Source organism: Anopheles stephensi, chromosome 2, assembly GCF_013141755.1.
Source record: "Anopheles stephensi strain Indian chromosome 2, UCI_ANSTEP_V1.0, whole genome shotgun sequence".
Lineage (NCBI taxonomy): Eukaryota > Metazoa > Arthropoda > Insecta > Diptera > Culicidae > Anopheles > Anopheles stephensi.
In genome coordinates this window covers 35,419,636-35,444,597 of record NC_050202.1, presented here as the reverse complement: position 1 = coordinate 35,444,597, position 24,962 = coordinate 35,419,636, and the positions used below count along the sequence as shown (strand labels likewise).

The 24,962-nt window shown below is 44.8% G+C and overlaps 3 protein-coding genes and 1 long non-coding RNA gene across 29 annotated transcripts in view; 3 read left to right on the top strand and 1 right to left on the bottom strand.

Annotated features, from left to right (window-relative positions):
• LOC118507368 (putative uncharacterized protein DDB_G0277255) overlaps positions 1–8,969 on the top strand; it is a 32,303-nt gene extending 23,334 nt beyond the window's left edge. For 11 of the 22 annotated variants that reach the window (XM_036045797.1, XM_036045796.1, XM_036045786.1 and 8 more), the window contains 6 exons: positions 984–1,303; positions 1,791–2,104; positions 2,184–2,315; positions 2,557–3,024; positions 3,809–6,466; positions 7,514–8,969. In XM_036045797.1, the coding sequence (XP_035901690.1) occupies positions 984–1,303; positions 1,791–2,104; positions 2,184–2,315; positions 2,557–3,024; positions 3,809–6,466; positions 7,514–7,874 (4,253 nt within the window). In that variant the 3' untranslated portion in view covers positions 7,875–8,969. The remainder of the gene's footprint in view (positions 1–983; positions 1,304–1,790; positions 2,105–2,183; positions 2,316–2,556; positions 3,025–3,808; positions 6,467–7,513) is intronic. The other 11 variants (XM_036045803.1, XM_036045802.1, XM_036045794.1 and 8 more) reach the window with 7 other exon arrangements.
• Positions 8,970–10,806: 1,837 nt separating this feature from the next.
• Positions 10,807–13,659, bottom strand: LOC118507370 (general transcription factor 3C polypeptide 3). The gene is made up of 2 exons (XM_036045812.1): positions 12,084–13,659; positions 10,807–12,021 (listed from the first exon to the last, which is right to left on the bottom strand). The coding sequence occupies exons 1-2, from the start codon at positions 13,542–13,544 to the stop codon at positions 10,861–10,863; spliced, it is 2,622 nt and encodes an 873-aa protein (XP_035901705.1). The 5' UTR covers positions 13,545–13,659; the 3' UTR covers positions 10,807–10,860.
• A 1,114-nt stretch (positions 13,660–14,773) lies between these two features.
• On the top strand, positions 14,774–15,547 carry LOC118507367. Its single transcript, XR_004905631.1, has 2 exons — positions 14,774–14,965; positions 15,067–15,547. It is a non-coding gene; the product is annotated as an uncharacterized LOC118507367 (long non-coding RNA).
• A 1,202-nt stretch (positions 15,548–16,749) lies between these two features.
• LOC118507365 (serine palmitoyltransferase 1) lies at positions 16,750–24,198 on the top strand. 5 transcript variants are annotated; one of them, XM_036045783.1, is made up of 7 exons: positions 16,750–16,866; positions 20,756–20,975; positions 21,051–21,541; positions 21,631–21,958; positions 22,037–22,272; positions 22,350–22,479; positions 22,551–24,198. In XM_036045783.1, exons 2-7 carry the CDS (start codon positions 20,925–20,927, stop codon positions 22,725–22,727), a joined length of 1,413 nt encoding a protein of 470 aa, XP_035901676.1. In that variant the 5' UTR covers positions 16,750–16,866; positions 20,756–20,924; the 3' UTR covers positions 22,728–24,198. The 5 variants fall into 5 exon arrangements, with proteins under 5 accessions (XP_035901676.1, XP_035901674.1, XP_035901678.1 ...); XM_036045781.1 differs by having other exon boundaries at positions 16,779–17,079; XM_036045785.1 differs by having other exon boundaries at positions 16,799–16,819.
• Positions 24,199–24,962: the final 764 nt, after the last annotated feature.

Sequence of the window (24,962 nt, the reverse complement as noted above, 5' to 3'; positions counted from 1 at the left end):
AAAATGTGGTTTTATATCTAACATATCGACCTGACTACATTTACCATAACTTAGAGAACAGTGCTCCGATTGCTATAAAAACATAAAAATATTGCATTATATAGAGCATCGCGATAACCAGTAAGAAATCACCCTTATCTCTGGTGGGGTGACATATATTCGTTAATCCGGATATTACGCCCGGTGAGAACGCCCCGCATGATTGGCGTAAATCTGCTTGCTTATCTATACGTAACGGAAAATACTGATTAAATTATGTCATCATACCTCTACCATGAATCGGTTACGATTGTGAGGATATTTTTAGAAACAGAAACAGGGAAAAAACTAAAACAATTAATCATAATCAGTAACTTTCAGGGAGATCATTTCTGGACGTGAATGGCTTAAGTAATTAAAGCATCAACAACAAAACGAAGCTGGGTAGTAGTTTGATCTGTCTCAAATCGAAGTTGCTACGAACGACCGGTTTTTCGTGCTGGACTACTATATTTACTTGGTGTCTCCCACAGGGGCGGTTGTGTCTCCCTACACAACCGGCATCAGATGGCAGTTTCTTGTCTTTGATTGAAGCTACACGATATCAAATAGCCTACGTCCCTTTGTGCTCACTTGCTGTAACCAGATGGACAGGCAGACCGAGACCACGTTCGGACACGGTTGAGTGATGTTTTAATCATTTGCGCTAGTCGTGGTTGGTTGATATGATTAATAATTCTACCAACAGCGCTGAATGTAGTTCACGTGGATTTAATAGGAAGTAACATAATACTCTAGAGAAAATAAAAGGGAATTTGACGATCAGCAGCCGGCGCTGTCAGCCGATCGTTCGGATAGTTCGGACGCGCTATCAGATCGGAATAATCGGGATAGTGGATACAGCTTACCTTGTTCTTTATGCAATGTTATGCGGTCTTTTAAGCTGCATTTAATCATCTCTCGGCGAATAACACGTTTTTCTATAACATTGCTACCATTTGCAGATAATAATCTCAACGAAAAACAGCAGTACACCGAGGTCGAAAAGGAAGAGCCTGTCTACATTGAGCAGTGCAAGTCTTACGAAACGTTCGACCCCTCGTACGAGCCGCCACCAAACCTTGAACTGCAACCATGCCCCATATGCTTGAGGAAGTTTGCACCGGCATCGCTGCACAAACATACCAGCATCTGTGAGCGGGTTCAGACGAAGAAACGGAAACCGTTCGATTCTTCCCGTCAGCGAAGGGAAGGCACCGAGCTTGCGTCTTACTTGCCGAAAAATTTTGGACTCCCTCACAAGACGGTAAGCTCCTCAAATGAGGTGAGTGTTTGCGTTTTCCATGCTTCTTGTTGCCATAGCTAAAGACAAAAAAATCTAAAAACAAAGGACGGAATATCAACTTTTGATATGTTTTAAAATTTGAAAGCCGGTGAAGTATGTGCCGAAATGTATGTAGCTCAATGATGCAAAGCAACAAAAAACAAAACATTCCCATTTATAGTTTTTCATACTTTTCTATTAACAATGTTGCTAAAAAATCTTACTTTTTACCATTTTTCATTTGCATGTTGTGTATTTCATCTGTTTGCTAATTTTGCACGTGCGTCTTTCTTTGTAAAAAAGCTATCGAGTTAAATCTTTATAATTTTAAATGTGTATTTCAATCTTTACCGCATTCATCAAACAACTACGTTGTTGAAGCAACATGTTGATGCTTTTGTTTCGCCTATTTTCTATTGAATATATGTAAATAACAATTATAAATAAATTATTTCAAAATCACACTAACTATGCTGATACTTTTCAGGCAATACCCGTGCGTAAATTAAGCCTCAGCAAAACCCCTACATTCGAACGCAAAGAATTCAACGCTACCACAATGTCCACGTCGATGCCGAGTGCTGCAAGTACGCCAAAGCCGGTATTAAAACGCAGCATGTCGCAACAGAACGAACCATGCCCATACTGCGAACGATGCTTCGGCATGAAAGCGTACGATCGGCATGTCGAGTGGTGTCGTGAGAAAGCGCTGCTGAACAGAAATGTCAACAATAACCAAAGCATTTCAGCAGCGAAGGAAAGGCTTCAGGCTAGAATTCAGTACAAAGCACCACAAATACGGTAAGTAAACGCAAAAAGCAGAGGAAACGGCAATTTGTCCGAATGTTTTGAAAAAAAAAAATGTACCGTACAATTTCAGATCGAAACGTGCCTTAAATCGAGAGAAGTATTCGGGAAGCTTGAGCTGCGGAGGGTCCACGAACAGCCTTGCCGAATTAGATTTGCACATGCCACGTCACAATTCGATGAGCTCATCCGTCTCAAGCGATAAGTAAGTTGGGATGCCGATCATGAATCACCAAGCAAGTGCAAAAGAGTTAAAAATTTGGAGCATTGCGTAGCAAAAAAAGCAAAACTAATAATACAAATTTACTAACTGATTTTCATTCTCATTTTTCGCTGCTTTCCATTTACTCCAATTAATGCTGCATGTGTTTTTTGCTCCTTCCTGCAAACCTTCTCCTCATCCCCCTCTTCCCTGTGCCCGGTACTGACCACCCATCCGATCCTAGCAGAAAATTCCACCTATCACCAAATTCATTACAGCAAAACTCCTTGGGGAACGTAGCTAGCCTCGCCAAGGAACCAAAGATCATCAAACGCGAGGAAGCCAAGAAGGGCACGAAACGGACCAAGACATTAGCACTCAGTAGTGAACGACTGCCTAGCGATACGAACAATAATAACAATAACAACACAATTAACAAGAACGGTAGAGTAGAGCAGAACTACTGCAACCATAATAACAGCAGCAACGCCTTCAGCAACCGAAATGACGCCGGTTGCCGTACGCAGCTAAAAAACCTACTGAACCGCTCCACTGTAGACAGCAACGTGACGACGACGACGTACAAGCCGCACAAACTACGGACCGCCGACCAGAGGGTTGAGAAGTTCGAAATCATTGGCCACAACAACCATAGCGAACGGATGACCCATCGACCGGTCATCGCGCAAACCGTGCGATGCACGAGCAACAGGTTCGTTGGCCGTTTATCTCTTTCTATGGCCAGGGTTAACGATCGAGTGTGATTAGATCTGTAGTGGCCAGTAAGATATCGCACCACCACCACCTGTCCATTGTCACCGGCTAGTAGTAGCGATGGGGTGTGTTTGGCTTGCTCCTCTGCTCTACTACTACTTTGCACCACCTCTTCGTAGAGATTCCCTTTTTTATTTCATAAGTTGGTCATAGTGCAGTACAGTGTGATTTGTGTAAAGTTGAAACTTATTGTTATTGTGCACTTAGAGTTAGACTGTGGCGCACATTTTACTGGTCCTGGGTCAATAGAGTGATACGAGGAGATCGAAACCATTTCTGCTTTTTATCACTCGGTCAAGAATCGGTAATTTTCTGTTATGTTTGTTTTTCTGGTTTTTAAACGTGTGGTTTTGTTTGTTTCGTATAATAAATAGATACTAGATGTTACTTGTGTACATACATACGGACTTCTTTTAGATGGTGAATGTTCACTCATCCTGTTTTGTATGTGTCATTAACGCTGTTCGCAAATTGCACTCACAATGCTGCTACTGCCATCAACCCAAGCATTCAACATAGACCTTACAAGACGACGACGAGGACGGACACTTTCACATTCATTTGTTCTACCTGTTCATGCTTCGATACAGTAAACTTTAACATCTGCAAAAACCTAAATTGATTAATTTGTACAGTAACGTGGTTTATCACACCATTGGATCCAATTCGAACTACGACTTTGTTTATTCTTGTTTCTTCCCCAACACCCTTTTCACTACCAGTGGATACAGCCCTGACCGGTACGATCCATTCCTGTCTGCTAGGCGACAGCTGGAGGAGTTGTTTTCTCCTACCACGTCGCTGATAAATGCCAGCACCGCAGGGAGCACTACCAGCACCTCACGGCTCAATCAAATGAGCACTAGCGGTGGTGGTATCCCATCCGACAAAGCGAGCAATGGCGGTGCGTCGAAAGCTGCGCACCACAACTCGAACTTCCGGCGAGCGTACTCGTTGCGAATGCCGCGCAAGGTGTCTCGCCCAATGTATGTGGAGAAGGCAAAGTCTAACATACAGAAGGGCATCACCGACGATGGGCCGGTGTCGCCCAATTTCCTCAAATCCTCCGAATACGACGAACTACCGATCAAATCGACATTTAATGCGCTGCAGATGGCGGAACCGAAACCGAAGCTGCGCGACTCCAGTACGGTTCGCAAGAATCTCAAGCTAGACATCAAGGATCCCAACAATCCAGCCGGTGGCGAGATACCTCTGTCCAAGACCGATTCGTTAGCCGTATTTTTGAAGTACGAAAACGAGCTTGCGTTCAGTGAAAAGGACATGAAGGACAAGAGTAACAGTCTCAGCAAGCGAACGTCATCGTTAAGCGCGGATTCGACGCAACAGAAACAGAAACAGGAGCTGTTAAACATTGCGCAAGCTTCGGTGAAAAGTAACGAATCTTTAACAAATGATGAAGAACAGCAAACGATAACGAAGCGAACGGTGGCACAGCAACCAGCGGAGGATGATGCGATGAAAAAGCAGCCGCAAAAATTGGTCCCAATTAAGCTAGAACCAATCAACATCACTTACAGCAGTAATCATACGACCGAAGTCACTAACATTAAACCGATGGTTATATCGCTAGATGCAATAATTGGGAAGCCTAGTATTACAAAACAGAAGGACCCACAGGTGGACACTGATAACCGCGCCGACAACAGCTATATCGATCCAAAGCTTATAAACAAATGTGATAATTTACCGATAAATCTGGTCAGAGCTTCAACTAAGGATGTGGATGATAGTTGCATCGGCGGCATGTCTGCAGAAGGTAAGAAGCTCACGCTGAAAACCGTTGAGCCGAAACAGGAACGGTCGGTTGCTCCACCACCTCCACCACCGCGAGCCTCGATAAGTGTGGCCCCGAAACCACCCGAACGCACGCGTATCGAGACTAGTTTCGATTACAGCAAAACAAACGACGGGCCCAACAGCAGCAGTGCTGAGAGCAGTATCAGTGACAACAGTAGCCCGGCCGCAAGTCATTCCTCCAGCCCAGTGGATCATCATAGAATAAGCAAAAGTAGTACAAACTGTGAGAAACGACCACAGCTTACCCGCCAGGATCGGGAAGATTCGGGATACCGCACCGGACATGAGTCGGGCAATTCGGATGTACAGGAGCAGCCGAAAAAATCATCCATCGCACCGACGCCTCCGAAGGGCGAAGATAATCATGCTCCCAAAAGTAGTACGGTAACGCAACCAACCTACAATCTGACCAGGTTGAAATCACCATCGTCGTACTTGGGCAACCTTAACCACACACGATCACCGTCAAGCAATACCACACCGTCCACACCTTCGGCTGGCCGTGATCGATCAGTCATAGCTTCGGCGCTGGAGCAATTCGATGTCGATGAATTTATGCAGTCGCTGGAAGATTTGCATCAACGTTCGCCACTCAGTGCAAAAGAATACAAACATTCACTGTTTTCTCGTACCGACAGCAGTCGCCGGACGGTGTCCAGCTACGGTGATCATGGCAATGGCAAACGAAGCAATAGCCTGGACAGTGGCGGCCACAGAGAGGCCGCTGTTGTTAACACAGTCCATCACGTACACAGCAATAATGAAAGTAGTGGCGTGCCACGAGTGGATATGTGTGTGCGGAATGGTAGCGGCACAGCCAGTAATAATAACAGTAGCAATAGTAGTAGTAGCTTTAGTAGTCCTAGCCATTACAGTAATAGCCTCAACAGTAACACTTACTATAACAGCAAACCGATTAATACCCAACATCCACACAACCACAGCACCACTGCTGGCGATGGGCACGAGCATTCAAAGGGTACGGAAACCGTTCATCCGCCTGTCCATCACCAACGAAGCAACGTTGCCCGTCGAAGGATGAGCGAAGACTCAGCTGCCATTTCGCTTCCCGCTGTACCGTCGTCGGCTAATAATAATAATGGGTCTAGCGGTACTACTTCCCTGTCGACAATGCAGAATTTACCTAACATTCACAGCAGGCCAACGACGGCAGCGGACCCGTTGCAGAACGGAAGTGGCAAGAATGGGCAGCCAGTCGCACATCCGTACTACTCATCGCCGAGTCCCGTAAACGGTAGGAAGAATAGCTACAGTAACAAATCATCATACCACGCTAACCATACCGGCACATCAGCATCATCAACTCCAACTTCGTCCCATGTAACCGGACACATGTACGAACCGAGGTACCCGGCGGAATCGTTCGATCATTTGGAGCGTGATCTGCTGAAAAGCGTACAGGAACTCAATCGCATGTGCGGTTCCTCGTCCTCCGTATGTTCGATCGATTCCGAGGAATTGTACAGCGTCGAGGATTACCCGTTGAACAAGCGATCGTCCGAACGTTCGCAGGCTAGTGCTGATTCAGCATATCGCAGGTAGGTCGCACCCTAACTCTTTACGATCTTTCACTCCATTCCCACATGAGCTTAACAGATTCAGGCTTTCCACAAATGTAACTGCATCATAGTTCAGCTCATTAGAAAAAATCAAATAACGGATCTTGCATATACACCAAAGCATCGTTTTAACTATAACTACAACTTGTGGAATAGATGATTCACTCGTCAATCTAATAACATAATCTAAATAACATAACGTATGGATAAAAATTGGACTAACGTGGGAATTGCTACAGATATCTTATAGGATTCTTTTTGCCTACACCCCACATGAAGAAAATATTGCCACTCCTTCTAACGCAGCCCATCAGGTCAGTTAGGGACGGACCTTTGCCATGGGTGTCACTTTTTCTTCGCTCAATCTAAATGTTGATTTCTAGTAACAACTCCACTCGGGCCTTTACACGGCAGGACTGAGGTTTAAATCCCATCAGGCCCATTCCCCCATAGTGAGAACTTACTATCCATCTACGTGGTATCATTAAGTCAAGTAAACTAGAAATGGCAGGCATGGCCTTAAAAGGTCGTTAGGTCAAGAAGAGAGAACCAGAGAGTAGCACCTCCGTAATGGCAAAATAAAGATTCGATAAGGTCCTGCGAGGAAGGTTTGCCAAAAAAAAAATGTTAGTCGCTACTGAGGTCAGTTCGACTCGTTCACGGTCAGAAGGATAATTTCCACCAACGCTTAGTTAGTATTTTAAACGACATTTAACTTTCAACAATAATTTATAACAGTATGATTATCCACTACAGCATACAAGTCGATCTAGCAGATCTACTGATTCGAACGGTTTACTGGAGATGATTTTGTACAATCGTTTTATCAAGTTCATTGATCACAATCGTGATTGGACCTTTCCCCGGAAATGAAACCATAGTGATGCAGTAAAACATAACTGAATGCATGCTGTTAATATACAATAACGGTTGCCTCACTAACCGCTTTTCATGATATATCCCGTCGTTTTTTTTTTCTCTCTCTCTCTCTCCGGACTCCCCATTTAACCACTTGATGGAATGTAGCAGTCTATCCACGCAGTCACCACCAGACTATGCACCTCCCGTGCCAATACGCCAGACACGGCCGAGTTCGCGCAGCTCTACCACCACCTGTCAAATCCAACCGGCGCAGCCAACGAATGCACTAGACAGCAGCTCGTTCAGTAGCCTTCCGCTTCACACATCGCTTCCACCGATAACCAGTGCTTCACAGCTCAAGGGCCACAAGCATGAAGCACTGCCCCACAAAGACAATTCCGACGGGATCGCAAATCTGATCATGAATCCCATGTCCAAATTTTGTCACGAGTGTGGTGCACGGTTTATGATTAGTAGCGCCAAGTTTTGTATGTCGTGCGGTGTGCGACGCATCACGCTGGAATAGAGTTTGAACGTTCGAGCAAGCAGTTTCGTTTAAAAGCTTTTACTATTCTAGCTTTACGGGCAAAAAAGGAAGGATTACCTTAAATAGATTGCTTACGTTACCACACAGCAAAGAATATTGAGTATGGAAGTTGTTGGAAGTGTCACCCATGCTGTTTAAAGCAAACAAACAAACAAAAAATCGTAGATAATTAATGTATCAAAACTTTACAATGCACCGCATATTAACAAAGACTGAAAAAAAACTGTTCTAACCACAATTGGTTGTATGTCCTCCCCTTGAGTACACTAAGTTGATAAACTTATCTTACTTCCGCATTTACTACCCAACACACTCACATTTGCTAGGGTTTAAGGGCCGACAGACAGGCAATGAAACACACCCACAAAATAATTTATATTTCTGTCAGAAAGAATTAATCAAACTCTAATAATGGAAGTCTAACAGGTCGTTAATATTGTGTTTCGTTCTCGGTTGGAAACAATTGCAAGATCACAGTTAATTTAAGATTGCAAATTTACACATCGTCACGTTGCAAAAGATGGCAGTACGCTCCATCTTTTTATTGCAAAACCCAAATTCTTATCGCAATACACGTTATCTTGTATCAGCAATTTAAACGTTCAGATACGTTAGAAGTATGATGTTTATGGGCGGCGATAATGATTAGTTTTTGCTTGACTTTGCTGATGCTTTGTTAAAAATTATGTGCAGTAAAAAAAAAATCTTTCGTAATTTTTTAAATTCATCTCAATGCTAAGTGGAAGCAGACGGTTTATCTTCATTTTACAAAACGTTTGAATAAAATCTAATAAAAAGTGAATGTCAATGAATCTTTCTCGCTTTTTTTATAGCATAGGCATACCGAAGAAGCACCATGCAGTTTAAATTGTTTGTGTAGCCTGACAAAAGAAACCAATTTCAAACGAGCTTTGTATAGAACATGACAGTTGATAGATGGAAATTTTTGCGAGGGAAATTTTGGTCTGCAAGACAGCATACATACAACTAACGTGAGTGATTTATCTGATAGTGAAAACTAAAGTGTTAATATTTTAACAGATTCAATAAAAAAGAAACCTATAACAACATGTACCTGAAGTGTTAGAACGAGCTTCCTTCCGTGTCCGAACAAAAATGTATAGAGCGTGCCTTTGAGGTATAGAAACCCCATTGCAAAATCAAGTTCCAAAGTTATTAAAAAATAAAATAAAATGTCTATTTGTTTATTTAATTAAAACCGACGAACTGATTAGCCCTCTCGATATTGTTGACGAACGTAAACCTACATTTAACATACATTTGTTTAACGCACAACAGAAAGGTTTTGTTTCACCGACCGAGTTGAGGAGACGGCACATAGAGACCAAACCAAACCAAACCAAACGACGTCCGGAGAAGACTGGCTGGCACAAATAGACCTACCGACGAGAGGAGCGCTGGACAATCTTTGGTACCGTTGAGAACGCCGGCAGAGAAGGCAAGTTTGGCACGTTGAATGCGTTCGTTGAGCTGTGGCAATCCGAGCAGCAGACACCTGGTCCCATAGTCCAGGCTACGATACTAGCAGCGTAAAACGAAACGCGAAGCTGTAAGGAACGGGTGGCCAGGAAGGCAACCACACTTTAATCACATGTTCCATCAGCAAACGCAGTGTAACGACTTGATGCAAAAGGGAACGCGGAACTCCCGCGCCATTTTTTTAACCAGTCATTGCAATCGGTTACACCTCGTCACGACATGGTCCAGCTGTTTCCTCGAAAGACACCGTCGTATCGATGAACACGCCTAAATCTAAAGGACTGACTGGTCTAAAGGATTTGTCCGCTTAATTCGTAGCTGAAGAGAGTAGGGGTTCGTGATCGGTTAAAGGTGATGGTGACGGATTTGTCATCGCATAGACTCAGGACGTTTCGCTTGCACCTGGAGTCGAACTCTCATAGTGAGTGAAACAACTTTGCATCGTCGGTGTATAACAGAAAGTTCTTATCAGGAAGCACCATCGACAGGTCGCTGTTGTAGAGCACGAACAGCAACGGTCCAAGATTACTTCCGCTGAAGAATACTGGAGCATGCAAGGTACCATCACTCAGGTACGATCGCAGCCATGTCACCAAGCGAGGGAGGACCATGTAAATCTTTCTCAAAGCGACGCCAGAAGCTTGAACACGATTTTCGTACCTAGTTCCCTAGCATGGTCACGTGACACGTGCGTGTTATAATTGTCCTCAAAGTCTTCACACTAGGATGGGATATTTTGCAGGCAAGTATAGCTTCAATACACGGACCACTCCATCCTCCTTTAGTAAAACACTTTGCTCTTCAGATAAGTGGACGTTGCGATAGTAATACATCAGCGTCATTGGACGTTACCAAGCCAAAAACCATGACACTGGTCAGATGATTGGGGTTTGGAAATTCATCGGCTCGTATGCTTAAATACGTGAAATATGCTTAAATATGTGAAATAAAGTTATCCATGTAGCGGCGTCCATTGGAAACAGCGTCCATACGGGTTTTCGCCAGAGCAAAACATAATCGTTCGTTGCTTTTTCGACACACAAAGGCATAAACATCAAGTAACATTTTACTCTGGATACAGAATTTGCTCGCGAGCATTCTTTTGACGAGTCACCGCACAGAAGATGGTTAACTTTTTTGATGAATTTCTCGATGGAACGTGTACAGTCTTCGCACGGTTCTTCGCATTCAGCAAACTCATAACCACTTCTTAATACATTTTGAATTATTTACCCAAGATAATAAACAAATTGCCAACTAACATTAATCATTATTCATCCAGATGAGCTTAGAGAAGAAACCCCAGAAAAGAGCCTCTCCGTATCCGGTACTGACGATCTAGTTAAACCGAAGAAGCAAGTAAGTATGGGACGAGAATATCCTAAAAAATAATACTAACATACCGCTGCTATAAATTACAAAACTATATATTTACCATTTAACAAAATCAACCGGCTCCATTCCCTTACACCTGTATATAGTCGTACAGATATTTGCGAGCCAGATCATGGTTTCCGCTATGTTTGTAGATGAAGCTCAGGTTGAAAGCCGCCTCCGCTTTCAAATCTAAGTACTGCGGATTTTCCCTCACAACCGGGCTGTCGAAGCTTAGCACCCGCTTATAGTAATCGACCGCCAGATGAAGCAATCCCAGCTGATGGTACATTCGGCCAAAGTTGTAGAACACCTCGTTCCGCACCTCTTCCGGCCGTTCAGCCAGATACTTTTCCATAAACACGTTCGCCTGTGCGATCAGCGATTGCTTCTTGTTCGTGAACTTTTGGCAGGCGATCTGCGTGAGCGTGACGGCAATCATCATCGCATGCAGCGGATCATTCGTGACGAGATATATTTTGTTGTACTCGTTCAGTGCGTACTTGAAGGTGCAGCAGTTCAGGTGATAGTTGGCAATCAACACCTTCGGATAGATGCCGATCTTGGACGAGCGGAAGAAAATGCGCGACAGATAGCGATGGTACCGTACGTCGCCGCTAATGAACACGATCAGGTTGAACAAATTCCACAGCTGCGGATGGTTGATCTTCGACTCGAATGCGTCGCCCTTCAGGTTGAACAGCGGACGGATGAGATCGCGCATTATGTTCAGTCCGAAGGTTGGATCGCGGTTGTAAATGCAGGCGGTAAGTGCAAGCTGCAGCAGCTCCGGCCGGTAGCAGTGGAATCGTTTCGAAGTTTGCAGCGTAAACACCAGCTTCATGTAGTACGTATAGTCCCGTTGCTCGTCGGCCACCGTCAGCAGGCGGATGGCAAGATCCCACTCCGTTTCGAGCGGCAAATCGCTTCCCTGCACAAAGTCCGGTACACCTTCACCAAGGGTTCGATTTTTGTTCTCGTAGTACTTTACGTGCGACAGTACTGCTATGTCTTGCCGTTTCTTAATCTGGTAGCAGTGTCGAGCGAGCAGTATGAAACCGGCTCCGAGCAATTCCTGGTAGCGACCGGCTTCATGCAGCATCAAGCACCGCTCATGCAGCACCTCCGGGTCGAGATATTCGTTGTCGGGATCTTGCTCTAACGCTTGCAGTGCTTCGTCGTATTTACCCTGCTTTTTAAGCAGTGCAGCTAGGGCCAATCGTGCGTCGAGATAGTGTGCGAGGGAAACCACCTAGAATTAAACGGGGAAATTAGTCCAAGGAAAAGCAGATCGTTGTGCTATATTCATTCCACCTTTCTGTAGCCCACAATCGCTTCGTCATAGTTTTCAATCCAACGAGAGCAATCGGCGTACCGCAACCAGACCGCAGCCAGGGAGAATTTCTTACTCTTGATCAACGGCACCAGCAGCCGCAATGCGTCACGGTAGTATTCTTCCTTCATGAGTGCTTCGGCAACATCCAGATAACAGTCGCCATCGTTCTCCGGATCGATGCGAGCGAGAATGTCATCGATCACTTTCTCGAAGCATTGCTCACATTTTAAGTGCACAAGCACTACGGCCAGCTTTGTGCGCAGATCGAGCACTATGTTGTCCGGTATTACGATTGAAAAGTTGGGGCTCATGGGTGAATCCTCGCTAGCCCCGAGATCGTAGTTGTACAGCTCGACGCTTGCGTGCATCGCTAGAATGTCCAGCGCCTGCCGGTAGTGACCGTTCGCTATTAGCAACTCGATCAGCAGATTAATGTCCTCCATGCTAAATTTCTCCGGCGCTGTGCTGTAAGCACGCTGCATCGCATCGAGCGCCGCGCCGACGTTACTTTCTTCGTGGAACTTTTTCGCGACGTGCTTCGCCGTACTGATGAGTAAATCGGACTGCTCCTTCGGGATGAACGGTAGCGTGTTGTAGTAGTACCGCAAGGCTTGCTTCTCATCTTTCGTTTCCATCAGTCGGGCACGTTTGAGACGCATGTCCACATTTTTCGGGTTGGCCCTGATGCCTCGCGTGTAACATTTGAGCGCTTCGAACACATCATCGCGCTCGATGAATATTTCGGCCACATGCAGCCACTGCTCCGAATCGGACGGATTCAAATGGGCCGCGATGAGTGAGTACTGAAGATACTTTTCCGGATCGGTCATCTCGTGTATCTGGGCCAGCGTGATGAACGGTTCGTGCGCCAAGGGAAGCTGCCGAATGATTTCCATGCACAGATCTTCCGCCGTCTTTACGTCACCCCTGGCGTAGCAAAGGTTCGCCTGTCCCATCAAACCTTGCAGTGCCGTTGGTAGGCATCGTTTCTGACGACGATACACTGACTTTCCTTCCAGTTTGGTCGAGCCTTGGAAGTTTCCCTTCAAAACGTCACGCCGCGCAGTATTAAAGTCCTGGAAGAAGGTGGACTTTTTCTTCGCGCTCTGATCCACATCAACGTCGTCATCGTCGAGATCGTCCTCTTGCTGGATTTGAGCCTGGTACTCGGAGAAACTAATTTCCCGTGCGACAAGCTTTTTGATCAGCACCTCTCGCTGATACATATTCTCGTCATCCGTTTCCGACTCCGATTGGGCGGATGAGGACGCACCGGCAGATGCGGTTGACGGTCCAGCATATCCGCCGCCCTGTTGCATCACCACGTGCTGTTGCTGCAGCTCAACAAATTCGGACCGCACCGACTCATCGATCTCATCGACGTCGAGTTCTTCAATTTCCACGTTGGACGCATCGTACTCGACATCACTGTCCGACATGGTGGTTTTCGTAGCGGGTTCGTTTCACTTTTCGCTGGCGGCCTTTTTCGGTGGAGCTACTTTTTCGTTTGTAAACAAACACGCACAGAAGAACTAACTGTCAACCGGGCAAAAGCGGTGTAGGAAAGAGACAAATGCTGGTTCCATAATGTTTACATCTCGCAGTGCAAGTACAGGCCCCCAAGGTGAATTGAACGTGTTTGGCGAGGTTTATAGATAAACTGCAGACGGGCTACCCGAAAGGCAAATTTAAACGAATTGTATCGTGAAACCAAAATTTCGAATAAAAATTATGTGATGGAGATTTGATAGAGTAATAATAGCAAATTATTTTGGAAGGAATTCAGAGTAAGAGTTTAGAATCTGGAAAGTGCATATTTCATCGTTCCTAGTTCCATGTTATAAAAAATTATTTTAAATTTCTTTGAACATTTGAGTTTAGCGCAACGTGACGAGAACCATGATTATTCGGACAATGAACGATCTGTTTCACTCGTTCTCAGGCATAGCTGATGTTTTGTCACAAATGCACTGAACGTCGTATTGTGAATGCGTTCATTTGGTGGATAGTTTTATCATTTCCGTTTGCCGAAAAACAGGCGCCCGTAGAAAACGTTCTTCCTTCTCCCATATTGGATAAACTTCAGTAGAACTGTTTTTCCTTGATATTACAATTGTTGTGACAACTTTGAAACACGACGTACATATACGAGTTTTCCGTGGAAATGTCTTTTTTCGCTCTCCGTGTACTTTTCGCGCCGAAAGGCTGGGTGCCCATCAAATTAGTTCTTTCGTTGTTTGCAACAGGTTAACTATAAACCGTATGTTAACTTTGTTTTAAAGTTTATAGTGCGTGCAGTTCACTCAACCAATATGAACTGAAGGAATACTACGGTTCTGGTTCATTTAACAGATTTAAAAAGCTGGCCATCTTATAAAATCTGGCTTGCGAAATATGAAATGATAAAAAATTGTGTTCGATATTCGAAACCTCGCTGATCTGTATATCGGACTTAAGCATGAAAATTTGCGAGTTCTATTAGTGACAATTTTGAATAAAATGTATTGTGTTGTTCTTCATTTGCTCCACAAAAAGGATTGTTTGTCGATCACAAAAATTTATCAAATCAAAATTTAGGGAAAAGCATTCCTTTTTAAGTGACTGGCTGATGTGGACATATGGAATTCAAAATCAAACGTCAATATATTCTACCATCCCACCAGACATTTTAGATCACTTTGAGGCTAGGCCCTGAACTTCTCACCCTACTTGGCCCACAAATGTGTATTCGCAATATTGCGTTCTCTTTTCCTCGTATTGGCTTTGGTCTTCTGTTCTGCTCCTCTGTATCATCGACAACCGTTTTCGATTCAACCAGTCGTGTGTGTACACGGTGATTTAACGCGCATGCGCGGTTTTGGTATGTATTGGAGCGTCGATGAATACTTGACACTTACGATGCCGGCACAGAACCAAAATACTAGCCAAACTGAACTAACCCCAATTCTGATTTCGTTTTAGAAAAGCAATATTTCTGCTGATATATATTAAAATGTCGTCAAGATCAACCCATTACCGAAAGCGCCGTCGTTTTCTGGAAGAGGCAGAGCGTGAATTCGAAGCTAAATACAATCGTATGGAGGCTTCTGGATCCTTTTGCCATATTGTGTATTGTGTATTGTGAGTGTTACAGTGCAGTGGGAAACCATTCGTGATCGCATTGAAAACCAACGCGGAACCAGTGGCGGATTGCTTACACAAGGCCATTAGAGAAATGAAAATCGGGGCCTTAAGAAAGCCATACGGGGGGCCCTATAAATTTGGAATATGTGTGAATCCAGCGAGTAAGCGAACTCGGAACCCCAGCAGCTAATTAGTCCGCGTATCGTGAAACGGGCCGTGTAAAGCCGATACTGATATCTATCCGTTTTGTATCAAAATAACTGAACGCTACCGTGCCGGAGTAAACCGATTTGACAATAAAACTTGCCTATACAAAAAATGTTTCATGTGAACTAGACCATCGTCTATTTCGGAGCCGTCCAAAACCAAATCGATATCACTAACACATGCATACAATATGGCTGCTCGTGCTCACTCACACATTCTCACAGCCAGGTCCTAATTTCAGGGGATATGACACAAAATTAGGGGCTGTCAGTCGTTTTAGATCACTTTTTGTCTGGGGGGATCTAAAAGCCAGGCTACATGATGCGGGGTGCTAACAAGATTTCGGTTAAAAGGGAGGGATTTGCGAAATTTTTATGTCAAAATCATCCCGGTGCATCTACCCGTGTTCATGCATGCAGAGCACTTCATGCTATCTCTTTCTTCAATCGAAAATTACCATGGCAACGCATAGAATGTGACAGAGAGGGCTAGAGTGAAACGAAATCTTTTCGAGACTCCAGCTCTAGGCGGCGAAATCTTTTTGACGAATAGATTTCGCATATCTCCGCCCTCCCCCCCCCCCTCCTTTTCAGCGAAATCTTTTTGACATCTCTCATCATGTAGCCTGGCTTTAATACAAAGTGAGTTGAGAGGAGGTGCCGTAAAAAGCCCGTTTTGACACATGGAAAGAAGTAGAAGACCAGGACCAGTTTGACGTTTACTTGACCGCATTGAATCAGCTGGTTATATGTGTTGTTTATTATTCTCGAAGCAATAACATCATTATAAGATTTGTTTTCTTCCATTCTGCTGTTCAATATCGTTCGGAAAGCTTAGATCAAGTGAAGAAATCAGGATATTGTGGTGTGTCAGTGCTATCTGAGGTGATTCTGTATTATATTTATTACTGTTTGAGGTGGTAACGATTCAGCGCCTATACGGACACGGCAGCTTTGACTGTATCGGCGTCACAGGCGGAGCCGGTTTGCATCCCCGAACTATTGGTTGATCCGAGATATAGGATCGTTCCACTTTTTGGCCGATCTGAAAGCAAAAAATCATCAAGAGCACAGCAGATCGAGCTTCATCAATGTATGCTAAAGATCGCTTGCTTGACCAACAAAGAATGCTTGACCGCAGTTTGTTTACATTTCAGTCAAGTAAACGTCAAATTTTTTTTCAAGATGTCCGACCGAGAAATCGCTATTCCGACACCTCCTCTCAACTCACTTTGCTTTAATAACCGCCTAAGAAACTTCTAACTGGCACGGCAGCACAACGCCGGTCAAGTGTCAACTGTCAAACGTGTTCCTCGGGTATGCATCGGGAGCTGAAGTTCGGTGATGTGACACCGCTTTGCAATTTCTTCGGGCGCGGAGCCGTGGTAGGAAAAGTCGTGAATATTTTCCACAAATGCTGGCGTAAAAAAAGGTGTCCGTGTCGGAAATTGTGCACAGAAACGGGAACCCTTGGTACATGCCAGTTATCAGCCTTACTGTGTGCCAAACCAGCGCCCGATAATTGGCAGAAACCGAGTTCTCGTAACTTTTTTTTTCGGTGGTCGGGTCGGCCTAGTGGATATAATACTGCAGTACAGTTTATTGTGGTGGTGCGGTGCGTGAGCACAGCCAAGGTTCCGTCGAGGTGTGTAGCAGGGTGATATTTAGAACCCCATTTGTTTCATTAGTCGGTGATTTATTCTTGAACGAACCACTGAAGCTCCAATCGGCACCGGATGATTGGTATGCTGGTGCTATTCCACAGTATTGGGCAGTGAAATCTGGGTAAACCGGTAAACGTGTGCGAGCGAAACGGAGCGAATCGGAACGTGTGCGGCGCGTGGTGGTATTGCTGCTGTGTTGTGTTATCAGTATATTCGGATGATTTTTCGGTGAATCATGCCATGGATCGGATGATCGAAGTGCGCCTGCATATGAGGCCGATAAAGTGCTACCAGCACCATAAACGGAAAACTGCAAAACGAGGAGGAGAAAATCATGTTTTACCAAACATTTTAGAAGGCATTAGGGGCAAAAGCATGGTTGTTAATACGGCGCGCCTAAAACTTTGCTCATTGAAAGAGAAGAAGCCGTACATGTTCCAGGTGTTGGATTGCGCTCGCGTCGCATGTGTGGAAGGGCGTATGTGAGCTTCACGTGCTTATCTGCATGAGCCGCGATTGGTGGAAATGAGTCACATTGGCACTAGTGTAAATGGGAATAGTATTTTATGAATACACCTGTCTCCGCTTCAGGCCGGCACGATGCCCGAATATGAAGGTTACAACACTCCGTCTAGAAAGCTCCATAGGCCAAGCCTCTGTGTAGTACAAACTGACCGCAAAGATAAACGACGGAGCAAGGGTAGAGTGAGCTGTTGTACGGTTTTGGGATCAAATCTACCAAAATCTTTGCTGTGGCACGACCGGAATATGAATTAAAATGAAACAAAATATGTATTTCCAACATTGTGAAATACGTTACACCCAGGATGATTTATGGTAAAATATGCAAACGAAGCTCTGCATGAAAGATTATGACCGGAAGAAAATTGTTTACATTGCCCAGAGAGACGAATCGTTGCTTACTTAAGCTGCGTTAGGTTGATTTTCGTAATGTAAACTACTCAGTAGGCAACGTGCGTACTACCAACTGGTTGCCTGGGTACCATTGGCAAGCTTTCACCTCCTTTTTCCTTTTTAAAAACCCCCGTTAACTAGGACGGCGTAGATCCATTACGATCATGAAATTCGTGCAACGAATACTAACTACAAAAAAAAGAAGCGGGACACGTGAGCGTGAGTTTCAGTGGAGGGAAGTGCAAGTGCAATCATTTGCAGTTAATCATTTCCGTATTATGTACATTTTTTTTGCACACAATGTTTGTTGATAAGATGACTCACACAACAAATCAAACAAATTGGATTTACTTTAATTATCATTAAAGCAAACTTTGAGCTCGCTGGCCGTCTAAAAATAGTGTCTCAACATTAATTCTACAATTTACGGCATTTGCATAGTACACAATTGAAGCAGATACAATCTTAACGCCTATTTAACTGAGTAACGTGATCGTAGCTTTAATTCAAACTGCAACGGTCCCCGGTATGGAATACGCCTAGCAACTGGCCTTAATCTAGGCTTAGAAGAATTTTGCTATAGTTAAATAAAATGGCTTCCTTTGTTTAAAGAAATTTACGGTTCAAAATAGCATAACAACATAAAGAAACAGATTGCTTAGATTGGCTGTTTTTTTTTTTTTGTCAAATGCGCTTAGTGTTTTAAAGATGTAGACTCATGCTTTATAGTTTTGAGAGTTTAGTCAATTTGCACATAGTTTGATTTGCAGAGGAAACTCCATTTACGCCAGTAACATTTATTGCGTCGGTTCTGCGAGTCATTTATTGTGCCTTGAACTAAAAATTGCCTTATAAGGCGAACGGGATACGGGGGGGTACGGGTAATCTAGGGCTGTACATTTTTTATGACCACCAATTACCACATCGCTCTCAACATTCTGTAACAACGTTAAACGTTTTCCGATGTGACATGGATTTGTCGAAGCTGTTGTCCATTTAACACATGCACCAGGTTGCCGTAGGTGTTATATGGGGACAAACATATCGCCCCCTATATCCAACATTTTTTTGTGAACCAATACAAATAGGAAGGGGTTAACTGGAAAACAGCCTTGCGTGGTAGACATCTTTAAAATCGACTTTACTTATTTTGTTATCGATTGAAATGGGAAGTTGTGCATATGATACCAATGCAAATTTCCTTCCAATGCGAACGGAAAAGGGGGCAGTATTAGTTAATGAATCGCCCTATCTACTGTCTGCCTGTAAACTCGGTGGGTTAAATGCAAAGTAGAAGGCGCTCGAACATGGATGTCACACGCGTATTCGCTGTACCTGACCCACCTTCCCTGTGTGCCTTTGCATGTTTCACAGGCAGTGAGGTCGTTTATCGATAAACATGAGCTCACGCGATGTAACATACCGGTACAGAAAACAACATCATTTGGGTTGAATTTTGTGTTGGATATTAACTTGAACAGTATTGCTGTCGATGTCCCAGGTTTCTTTAGAGCAACCATTTTTTTGAAGCTCATTTTGGTGTGATGCTATAAAGATTTGGTTTATTTTTCTTTCTTGATAACGTATCGCATTTTCTTATCCGCGCGATAAGTAGGAATCGCCTTGCCATGATGTGTCGTTACTCAATGATTCAGTTTGGAAGAAGTTTGTTGCACATCGTGCCACGACAGTGGGGGATTTCGGTTGTGCATCGGTATATTACATCATTGGATAGAAGAAGAAGAAGAAGTAGAGGTAGAAGTAGTAGTATGACGAAGCAGCAGTAATTCGAATTTAGTCAACATTTATCAGCCAATACGATTAAGATCCTATCGCCGCTACCATTCCTGTGTGCATTCGAACACGAACGAAGCCTTTCGTAGTAGGCTGTGCCTGCTTTGGTGCTAGGAAACATCAAGATCAGTTCAAATGTTCGATGGAGGATGTATACTACTCTGGTGTCTGGAGTGCTGGCTGCCAGCCGGTCAATACTAAAGCCTAGTGGAGCTTGTTTAGTTGGGATTGTATAGAACATTTATATTTCCAGTACTCCAACAGGTCGATTAGCCACGTTCGTTCTAATGTATATGGGAAAAACTAATAGAACTCCAGAGGGCTAGTCATGTCATGAGAATGGCACTAGACAACCCAGCCTTTATACCTGTCTTAATGGAAATGCCAGGATATTGGTGGGTTGGTAGGCGATCGACAGGCCAAGATCGCGAATTCAATATAGCGTCCGACAAATACCATTTTTTGGCTGGAAACATTAAAATGTTTGGCTTAGCGTCAGGCGCTATACCAAGCGCAGTGTCGTCGTATCATCTCGACAGCAAATTGCTAATCAGAGGGCACAATAGAGGCCCCAACGCGTTGGATTTAGAAAAAAGCGATATTTTTTGCTCAATCACCGACCGATTTTTCTGCGATCGTATATAGGGCTTTTTGATAATGCAGAATAAAAATCGGTGAGAAAAATGTACTGCACAGTCCAACCCTTTTTTGGAGCCCAAAACGCTAGGCATAGTATACTACCTCCTGTTAAAAATAAACCTCATGACACTAACAATCAGCCCAAAGCAAATTTACATAGCTTTCGGGGCACGATTGTCGTCATTGCCACGGCTAACAGACGCTAATTGACATAGTCAGTGGGCACTCGCTTCCGAGTCGGTGTTGTGTTTTCTCTTTTTGTTTCGCAAGATAATCTTTTAATGCATTCCGTTGCACTTTTCACTCCAGGCAACTGCAAGCTCCCGCCCTATCTGCAGCGAGACGCACTATCTTCGGGTAACGAAAAGCACTGTGTCGTCGTGAAAATTTAACCATTGAGGGAACCGCCAGAGGTCTCACAGTCAATCACGGGTCAGCATATTCGATCGTGGGCTGGTCGGTGGAACGCACGCACAAAATGGTCAGCACGCCGTACATAATCAATGAAATTTATGACATTCTTCAGAAGGTAATAATATTTAATTAAATCTAGCGATCTGTACACCACGCCACTGTCTATTTCCATCTCTTTCCCCTATTGCAGTCCTCTCCGTTCGAGTTGACATTGGAGGCCTTGTTAGCGCTGGGTTTGATATGGATAGTGTTCTACAAACGTACCACCACCAAGAAGCTGCCCGTGTCCGAGGAAGACATTCTTGCACGATGGACACCGGAACCGCTGGTGGCAGAAGTGCCGCCGGACCATCCGGCACTGAAAACGAAAGTCGTGCACGGGCCTGTTGGCCGCATGGTGAATGTAAACGGCAAGGAATGCATTAACATGGCTACCCACAATTATCTCGGGCTTGCGGAGGACGAAGACATTAAGCAGGCAGCGATAAAGAGCTTACGAAAGTATGGTGTCGGCTCGTGCGGTCCGCGCGGATTTTACGGCACGGTGGATGTGCATCTGGAGCTGGAAGAACGGTTGGCCAAGTTTATGCAGGTGGAGGAAGCCGTCGTGTATTCGTACGCCTTTTCCACGATAGCCAGCGCCATTCCGGCCTACTCCAAGCGAGGAGATTTGATCTTTGTGTAATTATACGTTTTTGCTACATTTTCATCCGGATTCTTCAACGACGCGACGCCTTCCTATTGATCGGCTTTTGTCTTTGCTTTCGCAGTGATGAATGTGTAAATTTTGCCATCCAAAAAGGGTTGGACGCATCGCGCAGCAAGATTTTCTACTACAAGCACAACGATATGGACGATTTGGAGCGGTTGCTGCAGAAGCAACAGGCGGACGATAAGCGCAACCCGGCAAAGGCTAAGAAGACGCGCCGGTTTCTGGTGGCCGAATCGATTTACATGAACACGGGTGAGGTTTGCCCGCTGCCCCGGCTGGTGGAGCTACGGGCACGTTACAAGCTGCGCCTGTTCCTGGACGAAAGCCTGTCGTTCGGTGTGCTGGGTGACTGTGGCCGGGGGCTGATCGAGCACTGCAATGTGGATGTAAGGCGTCCGTTCGGGTAGTGTTTTTGTTTAAAAAAAATCTCTCCTATTAATGCCGTTCCGTCGCTGTGATTTCAGAAAACGGAGGTCGATTTGGTGTCGGCCGGTCTGGAATGGTCCGCCGCAACGATCGGTGGATTCTGTGCCGGTTCCTCGTTCATTGTCGAGCACCAGCGGCTGTCGGGGTTGGGCTACTGCTTCTCTGCCTCACTACCGCCGCTGCTCACCCAGGCCGCCATCAGTGCGCTGGACCGGTTCGAAAGCAGTCCGCGAATATTCGTCGAGCTTCGGGAACGCTGTCGAACGGTTTCGGAGTAAGTGTTACCGCCGTACCAAGTGTCTATACCAGAAATGGGATACTAATTTGCTCGTTTGTTTTGTTCTACACCAGCAAACTTTCTCACCTGAAACATTTCCAAGCGAGAGGCGATCCTTTGTCGCCCGTCAAGCATCTGTATCTGAAGCACAAGCATGAATGTTGGGCACACGAAAAGATGCTGCTGGACGAGATTTCTACCGAGGTATGTGGTAGGGAAGCAAAATGCTTTTCAATTACAATTCTACTAAATTTGCCTTCCCCCCCTAACTGCAGTGCATAGACAATGGTCTGGCCGTTGTTGCAGCCGAATATCTGGAGCACATGGAGAAACACTGCCCAAGGCCGAGCATTCGATTGACGGTCAATCGGCTGCTGTCGGAGAAGGACATTGACGATGCGTTCCGAATTTTGGAACATGTGTCGGAAAAAGTTCTCGCCAGTGCGGGTTAATAAGCGTCTGCTTTGTAAGATACTCTCTCTCTCTCTCTCTCTCTTTCAACCACACACACACACAAATACAGTCATGCCAGCGGTGACTTAAGCACACAACCAGCAAACAACTTATGCCTGTTTCAACGCCTGGCCACAGTCCCCGTGTCAATACCACACACCGTTTTATGAAGTAGAAGCTTACAAGCAACAGATTCCGAATAAATTTTTCATAAACCGTCGCGACATCGGGTGAGAGGTTAGAAAGCACAGCTCTCGGACACCACCACCACCTCCTAGAAGCACAACACTTACTCGTTCTTTCCCGGTGGATGATATAGTTTAATTAAAATTTCCCACTAATTTAAACTAGAAGAAGGAAGCTACAACTACAGTTTATCAATCTTTCGCTAAAGAAAAACGGAGGTTAGAAATAGAATTTGCCACTGCTGCTTGACGTGCCGCGTTTCGCATGCCGTCGTGTTTGGTGGCTCGCTGCATTAGTCAAATTACGTTCCAATGAGAGTGCACAGTAAACAACAGCGAGTGAGTGGTTCGAAAGGGTTGATCCTTGTTTTGTTTTTACTTCCACGACTCTGGGTATTGATGTATAGTTTTCCAGTTTTCCTTCCACCAACTGGCTGGCAGGATCAGTCTGTCCTGACCATTTCCTACCAGCATTTCTTTACGTTAAGCACCTATCGGTTGGTTGGTTGATTGGGTTTCAAAAATCGATGTAACTATGTAGGTTATGTTTATAATTCTGACGACTTTGTATGTAAATGTACAAAAGAAACAAGCATTAAGAAACAAATGAAAAACACAGCACACCAGTATCATTTGATAGCATTGATGATTGTAGCAGATTTGGTTTTAGAGATAAGAGCGAGTTCGTATCGAGTGTGTGTGTGTGTGTGTGTTCGTATCGTGTATAGGGGCGGACCCTAGTAGAGAGTAAGGTCACTTAAGCAAACACGGAAGAAGTATTAGCGAACAAAAAAAAAAAAAAAAGTTCGGTTCCAATCGGTTCGTAAACCAATGCTAGGGCCTTATAAGCTTCAGAAGCAAATGCTTGAAGTTATTTAATAACGAGAACCGAGTGTCACCACCAGAAGAGAGATGGACTATTTATGCGTGTTTCTATTGCTTCGGTTTTCTCCTATTAATGTCCAAACTCCATTGGTAAGCATTTAGTTGTGTGCTGTACGCGCTGCTGCCTGATTTGTTGATTCTCTCGAAGGCTGTCTAGGGCGGTCGATTTGGAGTCGAGAGGAGTGGATATAGCTTTTTTGTTTTTGTTTCGCAACAGATGATCAATAGCAGAGAGCAAAAAAACAAAACTACGCTTTACGAATCAAACAAACAAAACAAAAACACAACATACTTAAACAGCGCTTTAACAGATAAGCTGCTTTCGATCAATGATAGACCCTCTTGTTATGAGATTTTCGTAGATACCGAAATAAAATGGGAAAACACCTTGAAACACCAATACCCTACTGTGGCGTTCGCTCTAGCCCGTTAAGCAAATATCTTGAGAGTGTCTACTGCATCGCCAAATGTATCTTAAGTTCATGAGACACACTGCGTCGCAATGTCCAATGCGGGGCGAAGAGAAGAAAGCGATCATAGGCGCCGAAACGGATTCGGCGATCCTCTACGTCGAGCAACGTCCTCGGGCGAAGCGACCCAAACGGGACGTAAATGTTGTGCTCAGCGAGTAGCGTTGGAGAGTCGATCCAGCAGTCCATATGGCTCGGGGCGTTGCAATTACGGTGGTACAGCGACTCAGTGCTTAAAAGCGCACAGCGAGCGTCGGAGTCAACTTGGTGAACCCTCCAAAAGCGCAACGTGTACCGGGTGGCCAAGCGGACTAGCGGGACCGAGCAACAGAAGGATACCATACAAAATCCAGCACTAGTGTTGGGTCAGGTAGTTCTAATATGTGAGAGGTGAGGCCTCCCGGTAACTCCGCACTCACTGAGGGCGAAGAGGTCGAAGAGTGCGAAGAGCTACCTCGCGAGGTCGACGAGAGCGCAGAGGTTGGAGAATGCAGAGCCCTCATTTTATTGAGGCAAGGCCTCCCGGTAGCTCTCAAGCTCACTACCTAACACTATCCAGCAAGGAGCAGAAGAGCATCTTGATGGAGACCGGGTCCGTGAAGTCGCGAGCGATATGACTTTGGTGACGACGTGTTCCAGCTGTTCGTGGAAGCTCAACTTCTCATTGAGAAGCACTCTCAAGTCTCTAACACAG

Bases quoted from the DNA above. Each gene is read 5' to 3' on its own strand.
- LOC118507370 (XM_036045812.1), bottom strand. From the start codon at position 13,544: ATGTCGGACAGTGATGTCGAGTACGATGCGTCCAACGTGGAAATTGAA. The intron at 12,022-12,083 runs GTGGAATGAATA...GTTTAATTCTAG, and splicing joins CGATTGTGGGCTACAGAAAG to GTGGTTTCCCTCGCACACTA.
- LOC118507365 (XM_036045783.1), top strand. From the start codon at position 20,925: ATGGTCAGCACGCCGTACATAATCAATGAAATTTATGACATTCTTCAG. The intron at 20,976-21,050 runs GTAATAATATTT...CCCCTATTGCAG, and splicing joins TTTATGACATTCTTCAGAAG to TCCTCTCCGTTCGAGTTGAC. The intron at 22,273-22,349 runs GTAAGTGTTACC...GTTCTACACCAG, and splicing joins CGCTGTCGAACGGTTTCGGA to CAAACTTTCTCACCTGAAAC.